At 31.3% G+C, this 21,341-nt stretch overlaps 1 protein-coding gene and 1 pseudogene across 1 annotated transcript; one reads left to right on the forward strand and one right to left on the reverse strand.

Moving 5' to 3' along the window:
• Positions 1 to 675: 675 nt before the first annotated feature.
• On the forward strand, positions 676 to 5,490 carry LOC114383324. The gene is made up of 4 exons (XM_028342974.1): positions 676 to 1,109; positions 2,590 to 2,695; positions 4,239 to 4,382; positions 4,900 to 5,490. The coding sequence occupies exons 1-4, from the start codon at positions 880 to 882 to the stop codon at positions 5,161 to 5,163; spliced, it is 744 nt and encodes a 247-aa protein (XP_028198775.1). The 5' UTR covers positions 676 to 879; the 3' UTR covers positions 5,164 to 5,490.
• Positions 5,491 to 7,592: 2,102 nt separating this feature from the next.
• LOC114384411 lies at positions 7,593 to 9,893 on the reverse strand (annotated as a pseudogene).
• Positions 9,894 to 21,341: the final 11,448 nt, after the last annotated feature.

Raw genomic sequence — 21,341 nt, forward strand, 5'->3', positions numbered from 1 at the left:
TACTTTTTAAAAACTTATTAGTGTTTTTTATGCTTTGTGAATATAAAATAAATTATACTCTTAATTAACATAAAATGAAATCATCTGATGGAGTACAAGTGTTTAATATGTTGAAGTTAAAATTAAATAATTTTAGTAGTATTTGAGTTTGATCTTTAACATAAATAATTTTTTATTAAACTCAATTTACCTCTCAACTTTGGATAATAAACTAAAATTATTTATTTAAAAAATAGAGAAACTAATGTCTTGATTTAGAAATAAAAGAAACAAAATTACCATTCAACCTTTTAAAATACACCATTCTTTATAGTATATTTTTCATTTAATAATTTAAGGAAACATATTGAATTAGGATATTATGAGTCTCTTTTTCTTAAAGAATCATAAAGTTAAAACCAAAAAAATAATACACAAAATGAGTTAGAATTGAAAAACTATTTTCTGGTTTTATTTTTTAACATTATAATTATTAAAACTAATTAATGGTAACGCAGTCAAAAGTTATTCCATACTTAGAATTTCTTAATCATGATATTCAATCCGGATATGGGCATGGAGTGATATGTGAAAGTATTTTTTTATCCCCAAAAAATAAGCCAATTTGATAAGAGGGAAATTACACTTTTGGGTTATACTAATAAAATAAAAATTAAAGATAAAGCATTAAGATGTGCGTAATTACCCTAAACTTGAAGTTAAGTCGGCGATATCAACACAGAGCGGCATGAATTGAACTGAAACAGAGATATCCTATAAAACAGAGAGACAGGGCTAGCTAGGTACAGAATACTGGTAGATAAACATAAAAACAAAACCTTTTATTTCATCGTTTTGCGTTTTGCGTGAAGATTATTAGAGTTGTTGGGTGCGCTTGATATGGAGAATGGGGAGAACATTCTCGATGCCATCTTCCAAGACGAAAACTTGGAGGACGATGTTGAGATGATTGACGTTGAAGAAGGGGAATTGGTTGAGCTGAACGATTCCCAAAACGGCGTCGTAGAGGCGGATAACAAAAAACCGCACAGTAAGAAGCGCAGGCGCAGAGGTAACAAGAGAAATAAGAAGAAGAATTCAGGAACAACCGGTGCCATTGACATTGACAGGTTTTAGTTTTCAACTCTCTTCCTTATTTCAAACCGTTTTTATTTTTATTTTGTTTTTTATTGTTTATCGTCTAGGCCTAGGGAGACAGAAAATAAAAACCAAGAGTTGCGTTACGTTCACGAGACTACTTCAGTTACCTGACGCTTCTTTTATTTTTTTTTATCCCGTTTGTGTGCAAGAATGGCTTTAAAAGAGTTCTCTGTGGTTGAAAACGATGTTTTGAAAGTGAGTTTCAAGAAGTTGGTTTTGGTTGAACAATTAACATTTGCCGATAAAAAAAATGAGTCTAGTCCCTGAAAATGTATTTTTATTTTTCTTTTTATCTTATAAGGGTCCTGTGAAAACCATGATTGTGACTTATGTTCAAATTGCAAGGTTATGAGCATGAGATAGGGGATATAGGCAAGTTGATGTAAAATTTTAAAAGTATATGTATACAGGAAATGGAATTTTATATAACCATGATTAGATTGTATAAATGACACAAATAGTTAGATTTCAACGCAATGGATTCAAGTTAGGATATTACAGCACCATACACGACCAACCATTCCTTTGGGCTTTGGTTTCAAGTTATATATACTTATCTTGTAAGGAATCAAATTATCAAAGCTTTATTTTCCAACATTTGACTTAGGAGTATCTACGAGTAACCAACAACATAAATACAGGTACCTACTCAGTACAGTATTTGTACAGTTCGACTTTAAGAGTACTTGAGCTATGCCGTGGGTAAAATTGACCAGAATTGATGTAGGATTAAGAGAAAATAATTCGCCTTTTCAAAAATGTAAAATTGATTCAAGATATACAACCCACAGTTTTTAAAAGTATACTTATGTATATGCTTGAAAAATAGTTCTGCCTTATTATCCAAACAGAAACCAATTATTCTAAACTCACTTTTAAATTTCATTTCTAACCACAAATCAATTTTTTCAACACATTCTTTAGACATCAATCTTACTGAAGTTTAAACCAAACAGACCCAAAATTAACCAAACACATGATTACTATGCACTAGCCATTTTCTCATGGCTAAAGTGATTCTTTCGTGGAATCACATCCCCCCGGTTTCTCTACAACAGTTGCACCTACAGCTAGGAGAGAAAAAAAAAAGGGTCCAAGTGGGACCCACCTGATTAATGGGTCTAACCTATATTTTTTTTCTCTTCTTGCTATATGGTATACTGGCTAAAGAGGATCCACGTCCATCATGAATTGAAGCATAGCCCATTGCTCTTATCTTATCCATGTAAAATAGTGAATGGCCTTATAGCCCAGTGCATGAGGCTCCCATCTAATGGGGAAAGAGAAAGGTTGATGTACGCAACCTTTAAAAGTTGGAGGTTGTTTTCAGGATTTAAACTATGATCTCCTGGTCACAAGACAGCTGAAACCTTATCGTCCTTAATCCTTATCTTCAAAAAATACCCAAATGAATATTATAATTTCTAATGAATTTAGTTCCCTTTTCAGGTTTGTGATAAATACATGTCGGCGTCTGAAAGAGAAAAAGTCATACATGGTGTATACAGCTGTTGCTTGCCTTGGAGTTTGTGCATTGAGTGATCTCATCAATGAGGTATTCGAACCCTATCATGCATTGCAATGTTGTTTTCATGTTGAAAGCTTTTTTTCTTTATACTTAGTCTATACAGCTTTCAATGAAATATCATGGTCGTTTGGAGGTTGGAAAACAATTTATGAACAGCTAATGCTATTTTGGTATTGGAATGTACTGACTTGACTGACTTCTGAAATGTTTTCTGTTCACCTTCTTGCACTAATTTAATAATTCCAAATTTTCTGTTCTTCTAATTGTATTTCTTGCTATTTGCTAATAATGATTGGATATGGTGATTTGAATTTGGTGGATTACACTTTGCCAGTGACTTATGGTTCTCAGGGCCGGTCCATTATGACTTTTAAAGCTGAAGCTTTAGGCCCACCAATAAAAAATTATTTTCTTTTAGTTTTAATAAAGCAAAAAATGCCACATATGCTGGCAAAAAGTTCCAACATAGAGTTCTCTCATTTAAGGTAAAACATTTATTTTCAAAGTTTGTTTTAGGTTTCTCTCATCATTGGGCTGGCCATAATGGTTCTCTACATCACCAATACTGCTATTGATACATTTATGGATATTCATATTCTTGGCTTGTCACCGGCTCTCTAGCCTCTCGTTGTTTCTCTCCTGCAGGACTGTGCATTGCACTTTTTAGAAATAAATTGTTCCTTTTTTTTTTGTTTCCTTTTAATATCTTCCTAACTCAAACAGAGATGTGGCTTTTGCTTGTCTGTTGTAAGGAAAGGTGAGAGTTGAGATTCTACTTGATTTGGATCAGCCTTGAGCTGATTATGCTTATCCACTCCTCATAGCGCCATACAACCATTCATAATTCTGATGCGTACAATGTTGTATCTAACATTGCAGATTTTACAGAGATCATTTCAATCTCCTGTCTGAGCTTTGATGTTCCTGGCTGATGAACCACTTCAATTATTTAATTATTTTGAAGGTCGACATCTATTTCTTCTCTTTATCTTGCTCTCCTAAATGGAGCAGCTGACAAAGTCAGAGCCAAAATTGGATCTCTCTAGATATGCATAATATTATTTTATTGAGGGCTGTCTAAATTTCATATGGCAGGATCTTTAAAGATAATATTTTTGGTTATGAACATGCTAGGCAGCATCAAGCATTTTTCTTATGACCAGGATGGCCAGCATTTTGTTTAGTGTGAGGGATTACCCTAATAAATGCAGGAGAATCACACTGAACTGAAGGTTGTATTTAACTGAGCACATAACTCATAGCTTCTCTCCAGGATCTCTGCATTCGTTTGCTTAAATTTTGGAATATTTTGGGTCATGAACATATTAGCTCTTTGTTTCTACTGTTTTCATTTTGATTTAATGAATTTAAGATTATTTGCAGCTTATACCATGAATCACAGTGGATGATGTACATTATTTCTGTATTATTTATAAATGAGATATTGCTGACTAGAACCTCATAATGAATGGGCTTGTTTTTGTATTTTTAATTGTTTTTGGTATTCTTTTCCCATCTGTCCAATTTGATACACGTCATAAACTTCAATAATCGAGTGTGAAAGTCACAGGTGGAGGCTATACAGGCTTGTGGAGGCCAGATGACTGTTGATGGTAGGCGATTTCGAACAGGGGGTGGTGTATTGTGGAGTATCATTAAGGTTCGCGAACCAAATGCTTACAAAGAGATAATAAAGAAAGCAAAGGAGTTTGAGGTGTGGGATTGACCTTTCTGTTTTTTTAGTGTTTTAACACATCTCTTTCTGTATTTATGTTCCTTGTATTCAATGGAAACAGTTAAGTTTGTTATGGATGCACCTACTGTCTAGAACTTGAGCAAGGGGCAAGAAATTGTTATTTATGATCCTATGATGAAGGTGGATATTGGAGAAGGGATGGGTAAAATAGATAGTGAAGTGAATCTAGTCATGTACAAGGAAAGGGATATTCAAAACTGCATTAAACTCTATTTGGTGGGAGGAGAGAGAAGGTGAGAAGCAGGATGGAGTTTTGGTTAGAGGGGACTGATTAAAAAGTGAAGGGAAAAGGGAGGATAGTAAGGAAGAATTCAGTGAGTTTGGATAGCAGACACACGAAATGTTACTCTTTCTTTTCTTTCTTTTTCAGTTCATATAGTGAGAGTTGTGTATAAATATAGGTCTTCCCCTAACCAAGGTCATTCATATCATCATTTGCTTCTTATTAATTAGTTTCTCGTTTATAATAATGCAGAAGCAATTCAGGCAGCCAAATGTGAAGCAGCCACCTGTGCAAAAGAAAGAGGATTCTTTTCAAGGGGATGACACCTCTACATTTGCTAGCGGTCATCAGGGCACTGTTTCTGACAAATCCTTTTCTGCATTGCAAATGCAAGATCGACAACATAAACCATCAGGTTCTGAAGAGAAACGTAACTCTGTTCATGACAGATTAAGGATACATGTTTCTTATGATGATGATCTGCTTGGATTAAGTGCAGATAATGACACAGCCTGACCCTGGATGAAAAGAAACCTTCATCCTGTCACAGTTTTATTTTTCTTTCATCATAGATTGCAGTCTGCTGATGCAACTAATCCTCATTCTCCCTTTTTCACATTTTACATTACAACCTTCTGTCTTCTGTTCTATCTTTTTGCTCTTTCACCCTTGTTTCTTTTTTCTGTGAAATAAGTTCACAGATGGGGCAGTATTTTCTATTTGGATTTTGTTAGGAAGGATTTTGTCATGTGTTGAAAGGAGAGGGTATTTACTATTGCATAAGCTTTCTGATACACTTAAATGATAATAGAAAATATTATAATGGAAGTTTGTGTTAACTCATTGGTAAGTGTAATAAATTATCTTAAGTAGCAAAGTAAAATGGAAGTCCAAGTGTCGAATTCACAAGAATTTTATTTGTATTTAAATTAGTGCAAATCCAATTTTTAAACAATTAGAAGAGATAAAAAATTGTAAATATGAGTAAAAGATAAGAAAAAAAAATAATAATTTGAATTCAAAAGATGAATTTAGAATGCAGATGTGTTGGGTTTTAACATACTAAAATTACTTCTGATGCAGTGTGTTAACAATTTTTCTGTATCTAATGTTATCTCAATTTTCACTCACATTTATTATGATATTCTATCTTTAGTTTTGCATGAAGAGTCTAATTTATTTATTTTTCTCCTTTAAATTTATGTGCAATGATAAAAATAATAAATTGTATTAAGATTAAAGGTGCATAAAATAAGCTAAATAAATATCATTCCATTCTTAACAATGATCTTATTTAGATGTCCTTAGTTTTTAGAAAATAAAATAATTATTTTTCAATGCATTATCTCATAAATAATATATGAGCATGAGTGATCAGACCATAATTAATAAATAATAAAACATATAAAAGAATAATAAAAACTAGACTGCATTAAATAGATAATAGAGAAGAATTATATTACAAGAGGTTTGCCTGTCAGGCTTTCAATAATGGAGAGGTTTAGTCTTTCATAGTTATGAGAGACTTCACACTTTAGGGTTGATGTGGATAGAAAAAGAGGGATGGATAAAGGAAGGGAAGAGGGGAATGGTTATAGAATGTAGCTTAAAATTCATGCGATCTCGCACTAAGCAGGTCTTCTAGGTTTAACGAGTATGGCGGCTAAGTGAGATGTTGCCGTTGGGTCTGTCTTGTGCACTAAGTGAGTTGTTTTAATTTTCAATTTTTTTTCAAGATCCTTCTTCATGTTTTTACATCAATTTTTTTTCTATAACACTTGTAATTTTCTTCTTTTCAATCCTGTTGATTAAAAATTAAAATGATATTAAAATTCTCATTATTTCATTAAAAAAGTAACACGAAAAATAGAGTAATTCTAATCATTCTTAATAAAAAATGACTATCAATTAAACACAATTTTTACCATTATTAGTTATATTGTTGGTTGAAAGTGTCTGGTTAGTATCTTATGAAGAGATGCTTAAGTTTCTTACGGAGTATGAATCGGGAATTCTTTCTTTCTAGCTGAACCCTCCCATAGTTTAACTTAAAAGTAAGAACTTAAGATTACAGAAGGGATGTGGGAGTCTTTGATCATGCCCAATACTTTTTAATGGAGTTAAATAAGTGTAGCTTCTGAAAGATAAAATCATCATTTAAGTCCTCAAAATATGTACTATACTGTCAAATTTATCCTTCAGTTAAAAGTGTTGTGATTGTGAACTAATTTGACGGATGAAATGCATTTTGTATGGTAATTATTTTTTAGTGATTAATGTGATTGGGATTGTGTATGTGTTTGGATTCATATTAGATTGTCTAAAATGATATTGAAATAGCGATGAAGTTAATATGACTTTAGGTGAATATTCAAATTTTTTTCTTGTTAAGTTGATTTCGAATCTAAAATTGGTGTTGAACTAAAGCAAACTCTTGCATTTGATTAAAAAAATTATACATTTAGAATTTCCTTTAAAATAAGAACATCTAAAACATAAATTTTAAATAAAATAAATTGTATTATGAAATCGCCCACTAAAACACACTCTATATCTCAATGATTAATTGTTGCTCTTTCTCAATTTTTTGCCCCGTGTTACCTAGGCCTAAATATGGTTTTGTCTCGGTAAATTAATATCTTTTTTATTCTTTATAAGTTTGTATTTCGTTTTTAATTTTGATTCTTATAAGATATTTAATTTAATTTTAGTCCCTATAAATTTTTGTTTTTAAAATTTTACTTTCTTTAATGATTTTTTGTTTTTAAAATTTTAGTTTCTTTGATGATAAATTTATGAAAATTATAAATGAAAAAGTTAGAATACTAAAGGAATTAAAATTGAAAAAAATATAAACTTACATAAATTAAAAAATAAACAAAAAAATTTATAAGAATCAAAATTAAAAACCATCAACTTACGGAACTAAAATTAGAAAACTAAACTTACAATAATAATAATAATAATAATTAACTCACAGAAATAAAAAAAAAAAAAAAACAAATTTAAGCCTCACCATAATTGTGGCCGTTTTACAATGCATTGAAGCTACTAGCAAGGCTTTATGTCTAGAATATCAATCAGTTAAGGGGCATTTAAGTTAGTTTTCTCATGCCCCAAGTTGTGATTTCTTGTGCAGGATGAGGCAAACCACAGTGCAGTCATCTGCCATATAGGAAGGATACTTCTCGTTCCATGCAGCAGTGGCTGCTTCCACTACTGCCTCTTCACTGTCTACACCCCACACAATTGATGCAACCTCATTGTTGCTTAGTACATCCCACACCTATTTACAGGAAAAGAACAAAAAAGTTTAGAAAAAAATGCTTGTGCAAAAAGGATACTTCATTAATCAATTTCACACAGATAATTTTTTCTTACAAAAAATATACTTGGTGCTAGTAGTTTAGACAGGTGTACAACGTTAGTTTTCTTCTTGAAATTAGTATAGAACATAATTTAGGAATAATAAGTTGGTATATACCATATAGCTCATTACTGTGGCTTCTGTCGCAAGTAATTTAAGAACCTTGCTGAGTGATAGTAGCCAAAGTTAAGAATTAAATTATTTTTTTTTAATGTTAAGAACCGTGCTGACTGATAGTAGCCAAAGTTAATTTTATTTTATAAAAAATATCAAAGAGCATGTTAACTAACTAGTTTTTTTTTAATATAAACCACAAATATTTTTTAAAAGAGACAATTTTGTCCGAGTCAAATAAGATGAAAAGCTTTTACTTCAAGTATTTATAGTAGTTGCATTTTTTCAAAACTTGAGCTAGAGAGTTGCGATGACTACTTATTAAGTTAAAACAATCTTCTATTAATTCATCCACAGTCCACACACTATATCAACTAGTTAGTGATGCCAAATTTTCTACCAAATTGATCTTTTAGAGGTTTAGACCTCAAGAAAAGTGATGTCCTGAAAAAAGAAACTGCATAATAAGAAGATTCTTACGAGGTAATTCCGGCTTCAAATCTGTGGTCAATTGAATGGCCATGAGTTTTTTCATCACAGATTGTTCCCAATACTGCTCTTGAGTCACCCAGATTAGCAATGACAAGACCTTCACCCTATGTATTGTTATTGTTACATTATGTTCTTTTTCCCTATATTGAACATGAAAACTATGGGAAGGTCCATTTACCTGTGTTTTATGATAACTACAGCAGTGGTTCCACTGCTAGAGCAATCTAAATTCTTTTGAAGCTTCACCTCCTTGTCCATCACCTTGAAAGCACTTAAAATTGCTTCTTTCCATTTCTTGCAGCCGATTCCTCTTTTACTGTGTCAACATGGTTTTTTGTGGTGTACTAACCATTCTCTATTGCATCAATCTTTTCAAGAACATTCTTTTGGTCCAGTATGAGGGAAGATAAACGACTGCTTACTATTTTGCTCACTTTGTGTCCATTCCCTCCATGCTCATCATAAACTCCAAAAAATGTTCCATCTTCCATCCCATAACCCTTTTGGGAAAAAAAAGGAAAAGAAAAGAAAAAAAAAAGGGATGTTCCATTGATTTTATGTGCTCCACAAATCTTAATTAGTTACAGAAGAATGACTAATAAAACAAACAATAATGTGTTTGAATTTCATTTAGAATGTGCGTTAGTTTTTCTGTCATTCAGTCATGATTTATTACATAAGACTGTTGAATTTTGTTATAATTGTTTTAAAAATCATATATCATTCTTGCATAAGATATGCTAAGTGGGATTGACTCATCTAGTTGAGTCTTCTGCTCACACTAATTGTAATTTGATTTGATTACCAGATTTTCTCTATTACTAAACAAATAAACTCCACTATAAATATTTGCTTAAGTTCGTGGTCTTTCCTAACCTTATAAGGGGATGTGTCTTTCTCTAATATAAATTTTATGCTCCTTTTATTCAACATAAAAAAAATTACACAAGAGTTGTTCCTTGCCAATACTTGTGAGATGCCTAAATGCCAAGAAATGAAAAATAGGTGAAAAATAAAAACAATTACAAAAAAAATATTGTGAATTATTTCATGTGCAAGTAATGAAACTGTAAGGCAAACCTCGTGAACAGAGGCAGCATCTTGGTTGAGTCCTTTGCTACCCTGTTGGGAGTAAACAGAGCAAAGTCTCTGACTCTCATTCGGGACCTTTCTTGCTTGAAATATTGTCACATTATCATCGTTAACTCCTTCTGCAACGGATATGCATATACCCATTATTCCACTTGTTCTGCAATTTTATTGTTAGAGTGAAATTAATCCACCCAAATATATATATCAAATAGTTTGTAATAATAAAATATATAAAGATGCAAGTGTGGCTACCAGTGTCGTAAAGTATACTTAAATACAATTTGACTTTTTATCAATGGTTAGTTGTTGAATTAGGCTGTCCCAATACTCGCCTTAAGGGCCGTTTTTAGTATATATCTATTATTATTTTAAACCATGTTATTATTTTATAATAATACTGATGTTAATATTTTAAACCATGCTATATTATCATTCATATATAATTGTGACATAAATATTGTTGTATGATCCTATGAGTAGAGCCTAATACAATATATATAGTTAGTGACATGAATAGAAAGATTCATAGTGTCTGATTCATGCACGAACATTGTTGTAACAATAAGTCATTATCATATTATTGGGATGAAAGATTTATTGTTAAAAATAATAATTAATTTCCATTGAAGACCATAAGCCTATACAAAATAAATATTTTTTTAACATATTTTGTTCTATATTCAAAATCAGAATTTGAACTCTTGAAAACTTAGATTAAAAACATAAACGGTCAACCGTTGTCGGTTATAAGCAACTTAGAGTGCGTCAAAAGCAGTAAAAAAATAGCCTCGTATAAAAAAAAACCACGAACAGTTGGCCACAAAACAAAAAGAAAGTTAGGATCGTCGTCTCCACTGAAAAAAAAAATAATATGATATTCACAATTTCAACGATAAATCTTTCTGAGGAATTTTTTTTCTTCTGGATATTCTAAAGAATTTGTATCACCGCCCAAGGCATTGGATAATGGGTTTTTTGAATTGGATTGTTGATTTTTTTTTTCCTAAGTGTATATATTTTATTTGTGTGGCCTTGTTAACAAGCTTGCATACATATGAGATCAGGTCATCTGTCTAGTAAAATATATTAAAGACTAATCAACACTTTAAGTCAAAAATTAATTAAGCTTTTATATATACACAATTAATTAAAACTTTTCTATAATTCTTAAATAATTTAAACAATTCTTATTGTTTAATTAGGTTTTTTTCTCATTTATATTAACATATTGAGAATATAATATTAACTATTTTGCACAATTTAAAAATTATAAAGGCATGTATAAAAGATTTTGAATGGAAATATTAAATTAAATTTTGAGCCAAATTATCGAATCAAATGAATAATATAACTAAGAATAAAATAGCATTTTGAAAGCTGAAAACTAACTTTACAGGTTACTTAATCACATTGTGTCTCTCCCCCACAGATTCAAGAATTTATTTAATTTAAAACTAGAAAGACCGATTCTCGAAATGCATATAAAAAAGCTTTTAGGGATGGAATTCCGTACCTATACAAAATATAAAAATCAACAACACATTTTTATTTATTTGAAAGTGAAGAACACAATATCCATTACTCCTTTTCTTTCTTTAATATGTAATATAAAAAAATTAAGCTGCCACACTCAAAGTTGATTGATGTGATGGATAAATGTGGCTTAATATTTAGAATCTTTAATCTTCTTATAGCATCTCTAATAAAAAAATTTACTTAAAAGATCTTAAATTATTATTTTTAGATCTCACCTGTCAGGTCAATTTTTAAGAATTCTTCTTCTAATTTTTTACTTTAACAGTGATACCAGTAAGAACTTCAATTGAATTTCACATGTTTCAAATTTTATATTTATATGTTTTTGCTTTAAAATAATAATTCATTTGTATTTTCACATTTAATTAATAAATATACTAAAAATATATATTCTTAAAGTATAATTAGTTTCTCCAAGTTCTACATTGGTGGAAATTGAATAGACCGAAATCGGTTGGTGATTCGAGCTCTACATTAGTGAAAGTACAATTAGTTTCTCCAGGTTTTACATGAGTGAAAATTGAGTAAATATGAAGTTGGTTAGTGATTCGAGCTCTACATTAGTAGGTTTTACTCCACTAGTATCCATTGTAAACCTATAACAAGGTGGTCCTACATCGAAATCAATTGAGGATTTTGAAGATTTTCAAAGGAAGAAGGTGAATAATTTTGCATAAAATTGTATGTGAAATTACTTGATGGTGGTTGAAACATAGGAAAATAAGGTTGGTTTTTGAGAATTTTGACCGACCGAAGATTGTTCTGTAACTCTGATCAGCAAAGCAATTGACTAGCGAATAGATTGTGCAAGTTATGAACAAATGACGCATAATTTTATGGCATTTTGTTGTTCAATGAGTGCAATGGTAAAATTCAACTTCTGATGCATTGTACATAGTAGGAAATGGTATTATTCCATCTACAAACAATAGCAAACTGTAAAAAAAATAAAACTTCTAAACAAAGGTCATTTCATAGTCTTTTCAATTTTTTTGTTTTAAAAAAACAAAAAATTCAATCTCTTCATTTTTATATCCCGTAAAAAAATATATTGATTTTTCACTCACACAACAATGTTCCTTTCTTTAAAAAAAAAGAATTAATATCAATTTTGGTTTATTAAATTTTATTTTTACTTCATTTTGATACATTAAATTTTAAACATTATATTTTCATTAAATTTTAAAATTATTAATTTAAATAATGACAGCTAAAGCTAAAAATCGTCACTATGTATTTTTAATAAAAAAATAAAAAAGGAAAACAAGTAAAGATTAGTGTTAAAAATCATTTCTTTTTCCTGTTCTTGCTTCAAATTGTTGCAAAGCCCGGGTGCAAAGGCAACAAACAAGCAAAGGTAGGGAGAGAGAGAGAGGTGGCATCGTTGTTGTACCATAACAGTTGCAAAGAAAAAAAGAAAGCACTGGCTAGCTTGAGAATGGAAAATAATAAAAGAAAAGCAGATATAGTATTAGATAACAACTATTAATTGTATGATGATAATTGATATCCCACAACATGTAAGCCTCTTCCCTATTTTAATTTCACAAGCATCACTAGTATCTCATCCTATTGAGCTGATTGAGTGCAGGCTGCAAGATGTTGTACAGTGTCCAAGTACCTCATTACATCTTTTAAAACATAATGTATCAAAATAATGAAACAACCGTACAACTTAATAAACCAAATATAACCTTAAAAAAACAAAACCACCCCATTTTGGATTCCCAAAGATCGCATGGGGCTGATGATGATGTGCAACACTCCCTTCCCAGAAGCTTGTTTGGTTCGTGAAGAGAGAGGTAAAGTGGATCCGTGAAAGAAGAAGCAAGCATTGATTTTTCAGTTTTGCTTGTTTAGTTGGGATTAATTTCTGAGTTTTGATTTTGGGTTTTTAATCATTCATTTTGAGATTTCATTGTGGGTTGCATTGATTGTTTGGTTGGGACTAAATTATTAATTGATTCTGATTTTTAATTTTGGGGTTTTTAATCATTGATTTTTACTTCTGACTGTTTATATGATATGTTGATTCTGCTCTTTGTATGATTTGGGTTTTTTTTCCCTGATCGAAAGCAACCATTTTCTCCCTCCTTTTTCTATTACTTTTATGGGTATATATCTATATATATATATATATATATATATATATATATATATATATATATATATATATAGGGTTGCTAACGTTGACCTTAGTTGGAATGTATGAGCTTCTAACACAAAAATATTTAAGAATTAAAGGTTATAAAAATAACCTCTTTATTTAGATAAGATTAAAAAAAAACATCAATTTAGAGTATCCTCTCGTGAATCAGTAAATTTGAATTAAAGAGGATATTTACAAGCAAAATCATTAATTAAATAATTTAATTGTCTTTTATTTAATTTCCAGCATCATATAACCGATCACATATTACAAAAATAAGTTTCATTCCTTTTAAAAGATTGATTTTAAATATTTTATTATTTAGAGTATGTTTAGATGGAGAAATTTAATAGGATAATTCAATTTTTTTTAAAAAAAATTAATTACTTTTCAATTAAATAAGGTGTTTGGATAAAAAAAATTGAAAAGAAGATAAAATTTCAGTATTTTATTCAGGTATTTTAATTAACTTAAATATTAGGATTTCAAATTCTTTTAAAAATTAAAGAATTTGAAATTATTTTGTGAACTTAGGATGACATGTTCTCCTTCCTCCAACAATTTCTCACTCTTCTTTCTCTCAACGTGTTTTCTTCCTCATTTCACTCTCGGATCTCTCTCTGCGCTCAATCTCTCTCTTGCAACAACACTCAATCTCAATGTGTTCTTATCTGAAACACAACTTTTTTGTCTCTGGTTAGTCTCTCTCATCTAAGTATTATAGGGTTTTTTCTTGTTCATCTTTATTTCAATCCTGTTTTTACTATTTGATCATTAATTTGCATTTCGTGTCTATAATCTAGGGTTTGTAGGTTGTATTTCTACCAAACTATGTTGGATTTGGCTATAAGATATGATGTTGTTCTTTGCATGTTGTTGTAGTGACCTTAAGGCATAGTTTCATCTGCATACACCTAAGGTCTTTCAAGGCCTCCACTGTGCCTATGCTTGATGCCACTATCCAAGCTTTGGTTGATGCACTCATGGTGTATGAGAGAGAGAGATTAGGAATCAAGAAAGGTCCAATAATTTTTGAAGAAGAGCTTATTTGTCTTAAAAGATTAAAAAAAATCATAATAAAAACAAAGTTCTAAAGCAATTGATAATGGAAGATGGATCATAGATTACCTCTTGTCTCATCATTCACAGTTTCATAGGAGGAGCCTATAAAAATTCTTAAGGGGTTTCCTAGACCATGAATGATAGGAAACAACAGGATCTTGAAACCTATGGTTCTCACAAATAATCAATAAACGACAATAGATAATGATGTGTACCTTTCTCCATAGGAAGACTTGTACCTTTCTCCATAGGAACTTCTCTCCAGTGCACTTTGATTTCCTTGAAAGAGGAGAGAAATAAGATTTCACTTCCTTAGGCCTTTCTTTTCTGCCTCTCTCCGTTCGTGATGACTATGGGTGAGAGAGAACACTTTCTAATCAGGAAGGGGACCTTATTTCACGTTAGTGGGTATTAACCCCCTTTTATAACCATTACTCCCATCAAGTAGCAGTTAGCTCTAGAAACTTCTCCTATTAAGCCCAATTACAATTTAGCCCTTAATCGTTAATTATTTACTTATTAGTCCTTACATAAGTCACATGTCTCTCACATGAGACATTAATTCTTACATTCTCCCACTTGGCTCATGTGACATTAATAAACATTATGGATTAAATAAATAAATAGATTAACTAACATAATGCGCATTAAAAATGACTAAATTGTTCTGTACATTGGGTACATCATAATTTCATGATCAAGAATATGAACCAATTCGAGTCATGACGGTTGTACATCATCTAATCGACATAGTCCCTTCCATGTACTACAAATTAGTCTTCTCCTTAATATGACTATTAGTTAGGAGTACATAATTGGTCCAATATAATATCTTCATTCAAGACAAAACCTGTTAACATTACTCTAACACAAACATGCATGCAAACATAAAGAACAGGTAATAAGAAACATATCATAATTGAGCTCAAAGTGTCAGCAAAATTACATAAGGTAAATTACACTTAATGATCATCAATTACAATAATGCCCATACTTTCAACATGTTCTATAATGTCTTGGGCAATAATCCCTTATTCAAAGGGTCAACTATCATAAGGTTTGTGCTAATATGTTCTATTGACACTCTTTGTTTCTGAACTTCTTCCTTCACGACAAAGTACCTCAATTTCATATGCTTAGCACCCTTAGAGTACTTGTCGTTCTTACAAAAATATTGTTGCGGAGTTATCACAATACATTTTCAGCGGCTTAGCAATACTGTCGACAATTCCAAGCTCTGAAATAAAGTTCCGCAACCAATTAGCCTGAATTGTACCCTCAAAATATACTACAAATTCAGCTTTCAGATGCAACAACAACTGATGCATACAAAATTACTTTCATTTGTTTTCGTTCCATATCATTTCTAGGACATTGTACGAGACTAACTCTGTCTCATTTCTAAATTAGAATAGGCGATGTTAAAGACCTTTCCATCTTGAATCTCTCTAGCACTTTATCGATATATATATATATATATATATATATATATATATATATATATATATATATATATATATATATATACTTTCTGAGATAAGCCTAACAATCCTTGTGATCTATTTTGGAATATTTTTATCCCTATCACATAGCTTACCCCACCCATATCTTTCACTTCAAAGTTTCTAGAGAGAAATTTCTTAGTCTCATGAAGAAGACCAAGATCGTTAGTTGCAAGCAAGATATCATCAATATACAGAATTAGAAAATAACCTTACTCTCACTGACTTTCAGATACATACATCGATAAATAGTATTTTCCTTAAATCTAAAGGAAATAATGGTATCATTAAACCTCAAATACCATTGGCGGGAAGCTTGCTTTAAGACTATATATTGATTTCTTTAGTATGCACACCATGTGTTCATTTCCTTCAACTGAGAACCCCATTGGTTGGTCCATACAAACATTCTTCTCTAAATCTCCATTAAGAAAGGCAGTTTTCACATCCATCTGATGTAGCTCCAAGTCATAATGGGCTAATAATGCCATAATAATCCTAAAAGAATCCTTTCGTGAGACGGGTGAAAATGTCTCTTTATAATCAATGTCATCTTTCTGAGTAAATCCCTTAGCAGCAAGTCTAGCCTTGTAACGTTCAAGGTTGCCATGAGAGTCACGTTTAGTCTTGAAGACCCACTTACAACAAACTCTCTTACAACCCTTTGGTAATTCTACAAGGTCCCAAACACCATTATGTTCCATGGAATCTATCTCTTCTTTCATGGCATTTAACCACTTCTCAAAACTATCACAACTTACAACTTTTGAAAACAAAACTGGATCATTATCATTAATGCTTAAGTTTGTTTCTGTTTCATGTAAGTATACCATATAGTCATTCGAAATAGCTGGTCTTTTTTCTCTTTGAGACCTCCTTAATGCACTTCTTGTGGTTCCTCCACAATGGGTTCATTATGTATCATGGGCTCATCATTGTGTTGTGCTTCTTCATTACTGTTTGTAGCAATAACTGAAGTAGTAATCACCTTACTGCTAGAGGCAAAAGCTAAAGGGACTTGCACTCTAACTTCTTTAATTTCCACTTCTCGTGGAACTGTACTCTCACTGATTTCACCATTTTCAATGAACATTGCATTTCCAGTTTCGACAATTCTTATACTATGATTAAGACAATAAAATATATACCCCTTTGACTTTTCTGGATAACCCATGAAATATCCACTGATTGTTCTTGCATCCAATTTTCTTTCTTGCGGATTCTAAATTCTTATTTCTGCCTGGCAACCCCAAACATGCAGGTGCCTTATACTAGGTGTTCTATTTGTCCACAGTTCAAAAGATGTCTTTGGAACTGCCTTACTAGGAACCCTATTCAACAAATACATGGCAGTTTTCAAGGCATACATCCACAAAGATATGGGTAAAGGCTATTTGATTAACATACTCCTAGCCATATCCATTAAAGTTCTATTACGCCTTTCTGATACACCATTTTGTTGTGGTGTACCAGGAATTATGTATTGCACACAAATGCACGTTTCTGAACAAGCTTAGCAAATAGACCTGGGTGTTGCCCAGTTTCATCATATCTTCGGTAATACTTATCACCTCTATCATATCTAATAATTTTTACATTTATGTCTAATTGCCATTTTACTTCATTGTAGTAAATTTCTAAGGCATCCATTGCCTAAGAAATCTCGGACAGTAAGTAGACATAACCGTAACGTGAATAATCATCAATAATGATGATAAAGTATCATTCCTTTCCGAAAGAACTAACATCAAAAGGTCCACAAATATCAGTATGCACAATTTCAAGAAGTTGAGTGCTTCTTGTAACTCCTTTCTTTGTATGTTTTGCTTGTTTTCCCTTAATACAACCCACACAAATATTTAGATCCGTAAAATCTAGATAAGAAAGAATTTCATTCTTTATTAATCTTTCCATCATTTCTCTAGAAACGTGACCTAAACGTTTATGCCACAAGAAAGCAGATCGTTCATTCACTAAACTATGTTTAGTGCCAACATTATGATGCAGAGTTAAAACAGTTTCAGCATACAAAGTGTCTATTTCCAATTTATATAAACCATCACAAGAATACCAGTACCAATGAGATGATTATGCTTAAATAAATTGAAACATCCATTACCAAAATTAAAAGAGTATGCAGTAACATCAAGTTTAGATAATGAAACTAAATTCCTAGATAAACTAGGTACATAAGGAGTTTCCAGTAAATCTAAACGATGTCTAGTGTTGCGTTTTAAACAATAAGTCTCAACTATTTCCACTGGAGCTTTCACTTCGTTCCCCATGAAAATGAATTTCTCATTTGGGCTTATGGTTTGGATTGTAAGGAATCTCTGCATAATGTTAGAAACATGAGTCATACATCCAGAATTAATCCATCATGTATCATGGGAAACTACAATTAAGTTTGATTCAAAACATACATGAGCATTAAGCTCACCATTCTTTTGGAAATGTCTTAATTTCACAAAATTGACAATTATTGCCCTTTGACACCTTTCTTCTGGATTTGCAAAGAGTCGTCATTGTTCTTTAATGACCCTTTGCCATTATCATGCTTCTTCATAAATTTCTTTTCAAGCTTCTTGATTCCCTTGGTGGCTAACATAATGGACTAAGTGACTTCCTTGATCCTTAAGCCTCATTTCTTCCTGAACTAACATACTGTGCAATTCATGCACATTCCATTTATCTTTCATGGTATTATAGTTCATTTAGAACAGGCCAAACTCAGACGGTAATGAGTTTAGAATAAACTGAATAAGAAAGTTCTCATTCACAACCATTATATTCTCAAGGTCTTAAGTCTTACTGCAATGTTTGTCATCTCAATGACATGTTCATACATAGTACGTGAACCATCAAACTTCATGGTGGTCAATGTACTCATTAATGTCCCAACAACAGACTTATCAACTATTTGAGAATACTCTCCCACTAATCCCATAAACCTTTTAGCACTTTCGATTTTAGGGAGAGTTGTCTTAATACTGTCTGCAACAGTCATTCTCATCAACATTAGGCTGAGTCGGTTAGATCTTTCCCAAGTTTTATAATGAACTTTCTCTTCATGGCTACTAACAAAAATAATAGTAACAAACTTCTCTTCCAACATAGCAAGATCATGATCCAAAACACCGAGGTGAAATTGGACTTGCTCATTTCAGTCAGAGAAGTTAAGCCCATTAAAATTGGCTCAGATGATACATAAGAATCCAATGAATTCAAAACATGTATTACATAATAAAATGCACATAAGTGTTTTGAGACATAAAATACATGTCATACATATGATTCATTCAGATAACGGACAATGTATATTGATATTCTCCTTTGGGTGATACACCAACATACAACATACAAACATAATGATACTAATAAAATTTCAACATTAATTGGCAATTAAATATGCACCAATTAGTAGTATCTATTTCCTTTGGGCATATAAATAAAATTAATGATACACACAAATTGCCTACAATTATATTCATTAATTATAAGAACAACTAATCAACCTTTGGGCGATCCATAAATGCCTTATAACAATGAATTTCAATTACCCATAAACCAATAATCATATAATTTAGCATCTATTATTCTATGAGTAATTGGAATAATAATTAAGTTGGAATTAAATAACCTTACAAATTTGGCCACTTTTGTGACTAATAAATTCAACATACATTTAATTCCAACCAAATATTATTGAAATAATCATTAATTTAGAATTAAATAACCTTACAAATTTGGCCACTTTGGTGACTAACAAATTCAACATACATTTAATTCCAACCAAATATATATGGCCTGTACATACTTATTGCTATTAACAATTCATAGTCATTCTATTAATTTCGTTTCAGACCATAAAATAATATTTGTATTTATTTATGTTTTTGCATTCAAACACGTTCAAGCAAATATGTAGCATATACATATATTTACTGCTATCAATAATTTCAAAGCATTCACGTTAATTTAATTACAAGATATAAACTTTCAATCCTTCAATTACATTTAATAATAATTTCCAGAAAAAAAACACAAGTGGGACTGGAAATAGCAAAATGGGTTGCAAATAACAATATCCAAAATTTCTAATTCTCCTACCAGGTAGGTACGGGTAGGAGCGGCTTTTCAATTGGAATTGAAAGAAAGGTACATATAGCCACACAACTTTACAAAACCAATTCACAACATAGTGTGTCATTCTTTCTCCATAATTTAATATATAAATAACGTTAATGGAAAGACAACTTTCTCCATTAGAAATAAAATTGGTAGCAGAAGCTTTCTCTTTGAAGTTTTGTATAATATTTCTTTCATACAAAATTTCATACTTTGCAGCGGAAAAACATAATTAATGTCAAAAACACACTATCCAAACATGTACTTTAATTGAAAATACATGTAATAGAAATTAAAATTCCTAAATTTCATAATTAGGTTTAATGCATAATTTGAAGAAATTAAATTATCCCTAAATTTCATAATTAGGGTTCATGCATAATTGGGAGAAATTAAATCATTCTTGGAGAATCATAAATTTCATAACACATGCTCTGATACCACATGTAAAAATTCTTAAGGGGTTTCCTAGACCATGAATGATAGGAAACAACAGGATCTTGAAACCTATGGTTCTCACAAACAATCAATAAACAACAATAGATAATGATGCGTACCTTTCTCCATAGGAAGACTTGTACCTTTCTCCATAGGAACTTCTCTCCAGTGCACTTTGATTTCCTTGAAAGAGGAGAGAAATAAGATTTCACTTCCTTAGGCCTTTCTTTTCTGCCTCTCTCCGTTCGTGATGACTATGGGTGAAAGAGAACACTTTCTGGTCAGGAAGGGGACCTTATTTCACGTTAGTGGGTATTAACCCCCTTTTATAACCATTACTCCCATCAAGTAGCAGTTAGCTCTAGAAACTTCTCCTATTAAGCCCAATTACAATTTAGTCCTTAATCATTAATTATTTACTTATTAGTCCTTACATAAGTCACATGTCTCTCACATGAGACATTAATTCTTACAGAGCCACCTTTAGCATAAGAGAACCCCACTCCAACTGGTGTATCTAAATACAACATGTTTGTTTCTGCATCACAAAGTAACTCTTATCATATTGGAGCAATTCTTGCAAATATAATGGAATGGTCAATACCTCAATGAAGTACCTTTGTTCCAATTGTACTCATTTTTAATTAGAACTTCTCCATTTCGTCTAAAAGGTTCATTTTCAGATAATGCACTCACTCCAATAGAAGAACAACCTGGTCCTGTAAACAGGAATTCACTTATATAACATTTTTCTAGGAAATTTTAAAACCATTTTCTTAAACTAAATGGTCTATATTCTATACTGATTTTACAT

The sequence above is a fragment of the Glycine soja genome, chromosome 14 (genome assembly GCF_004193775.1).
Source record: "Glycine soja cultivar W05 chromosome 14, ASM419377v2, whole genome shotgun sequence".
NCBI lineage: Eukaryota > Viridiplantae > Streptophyta > Magnoliopsida > Fabales > Fabaceae > Glycine > Glycine soja.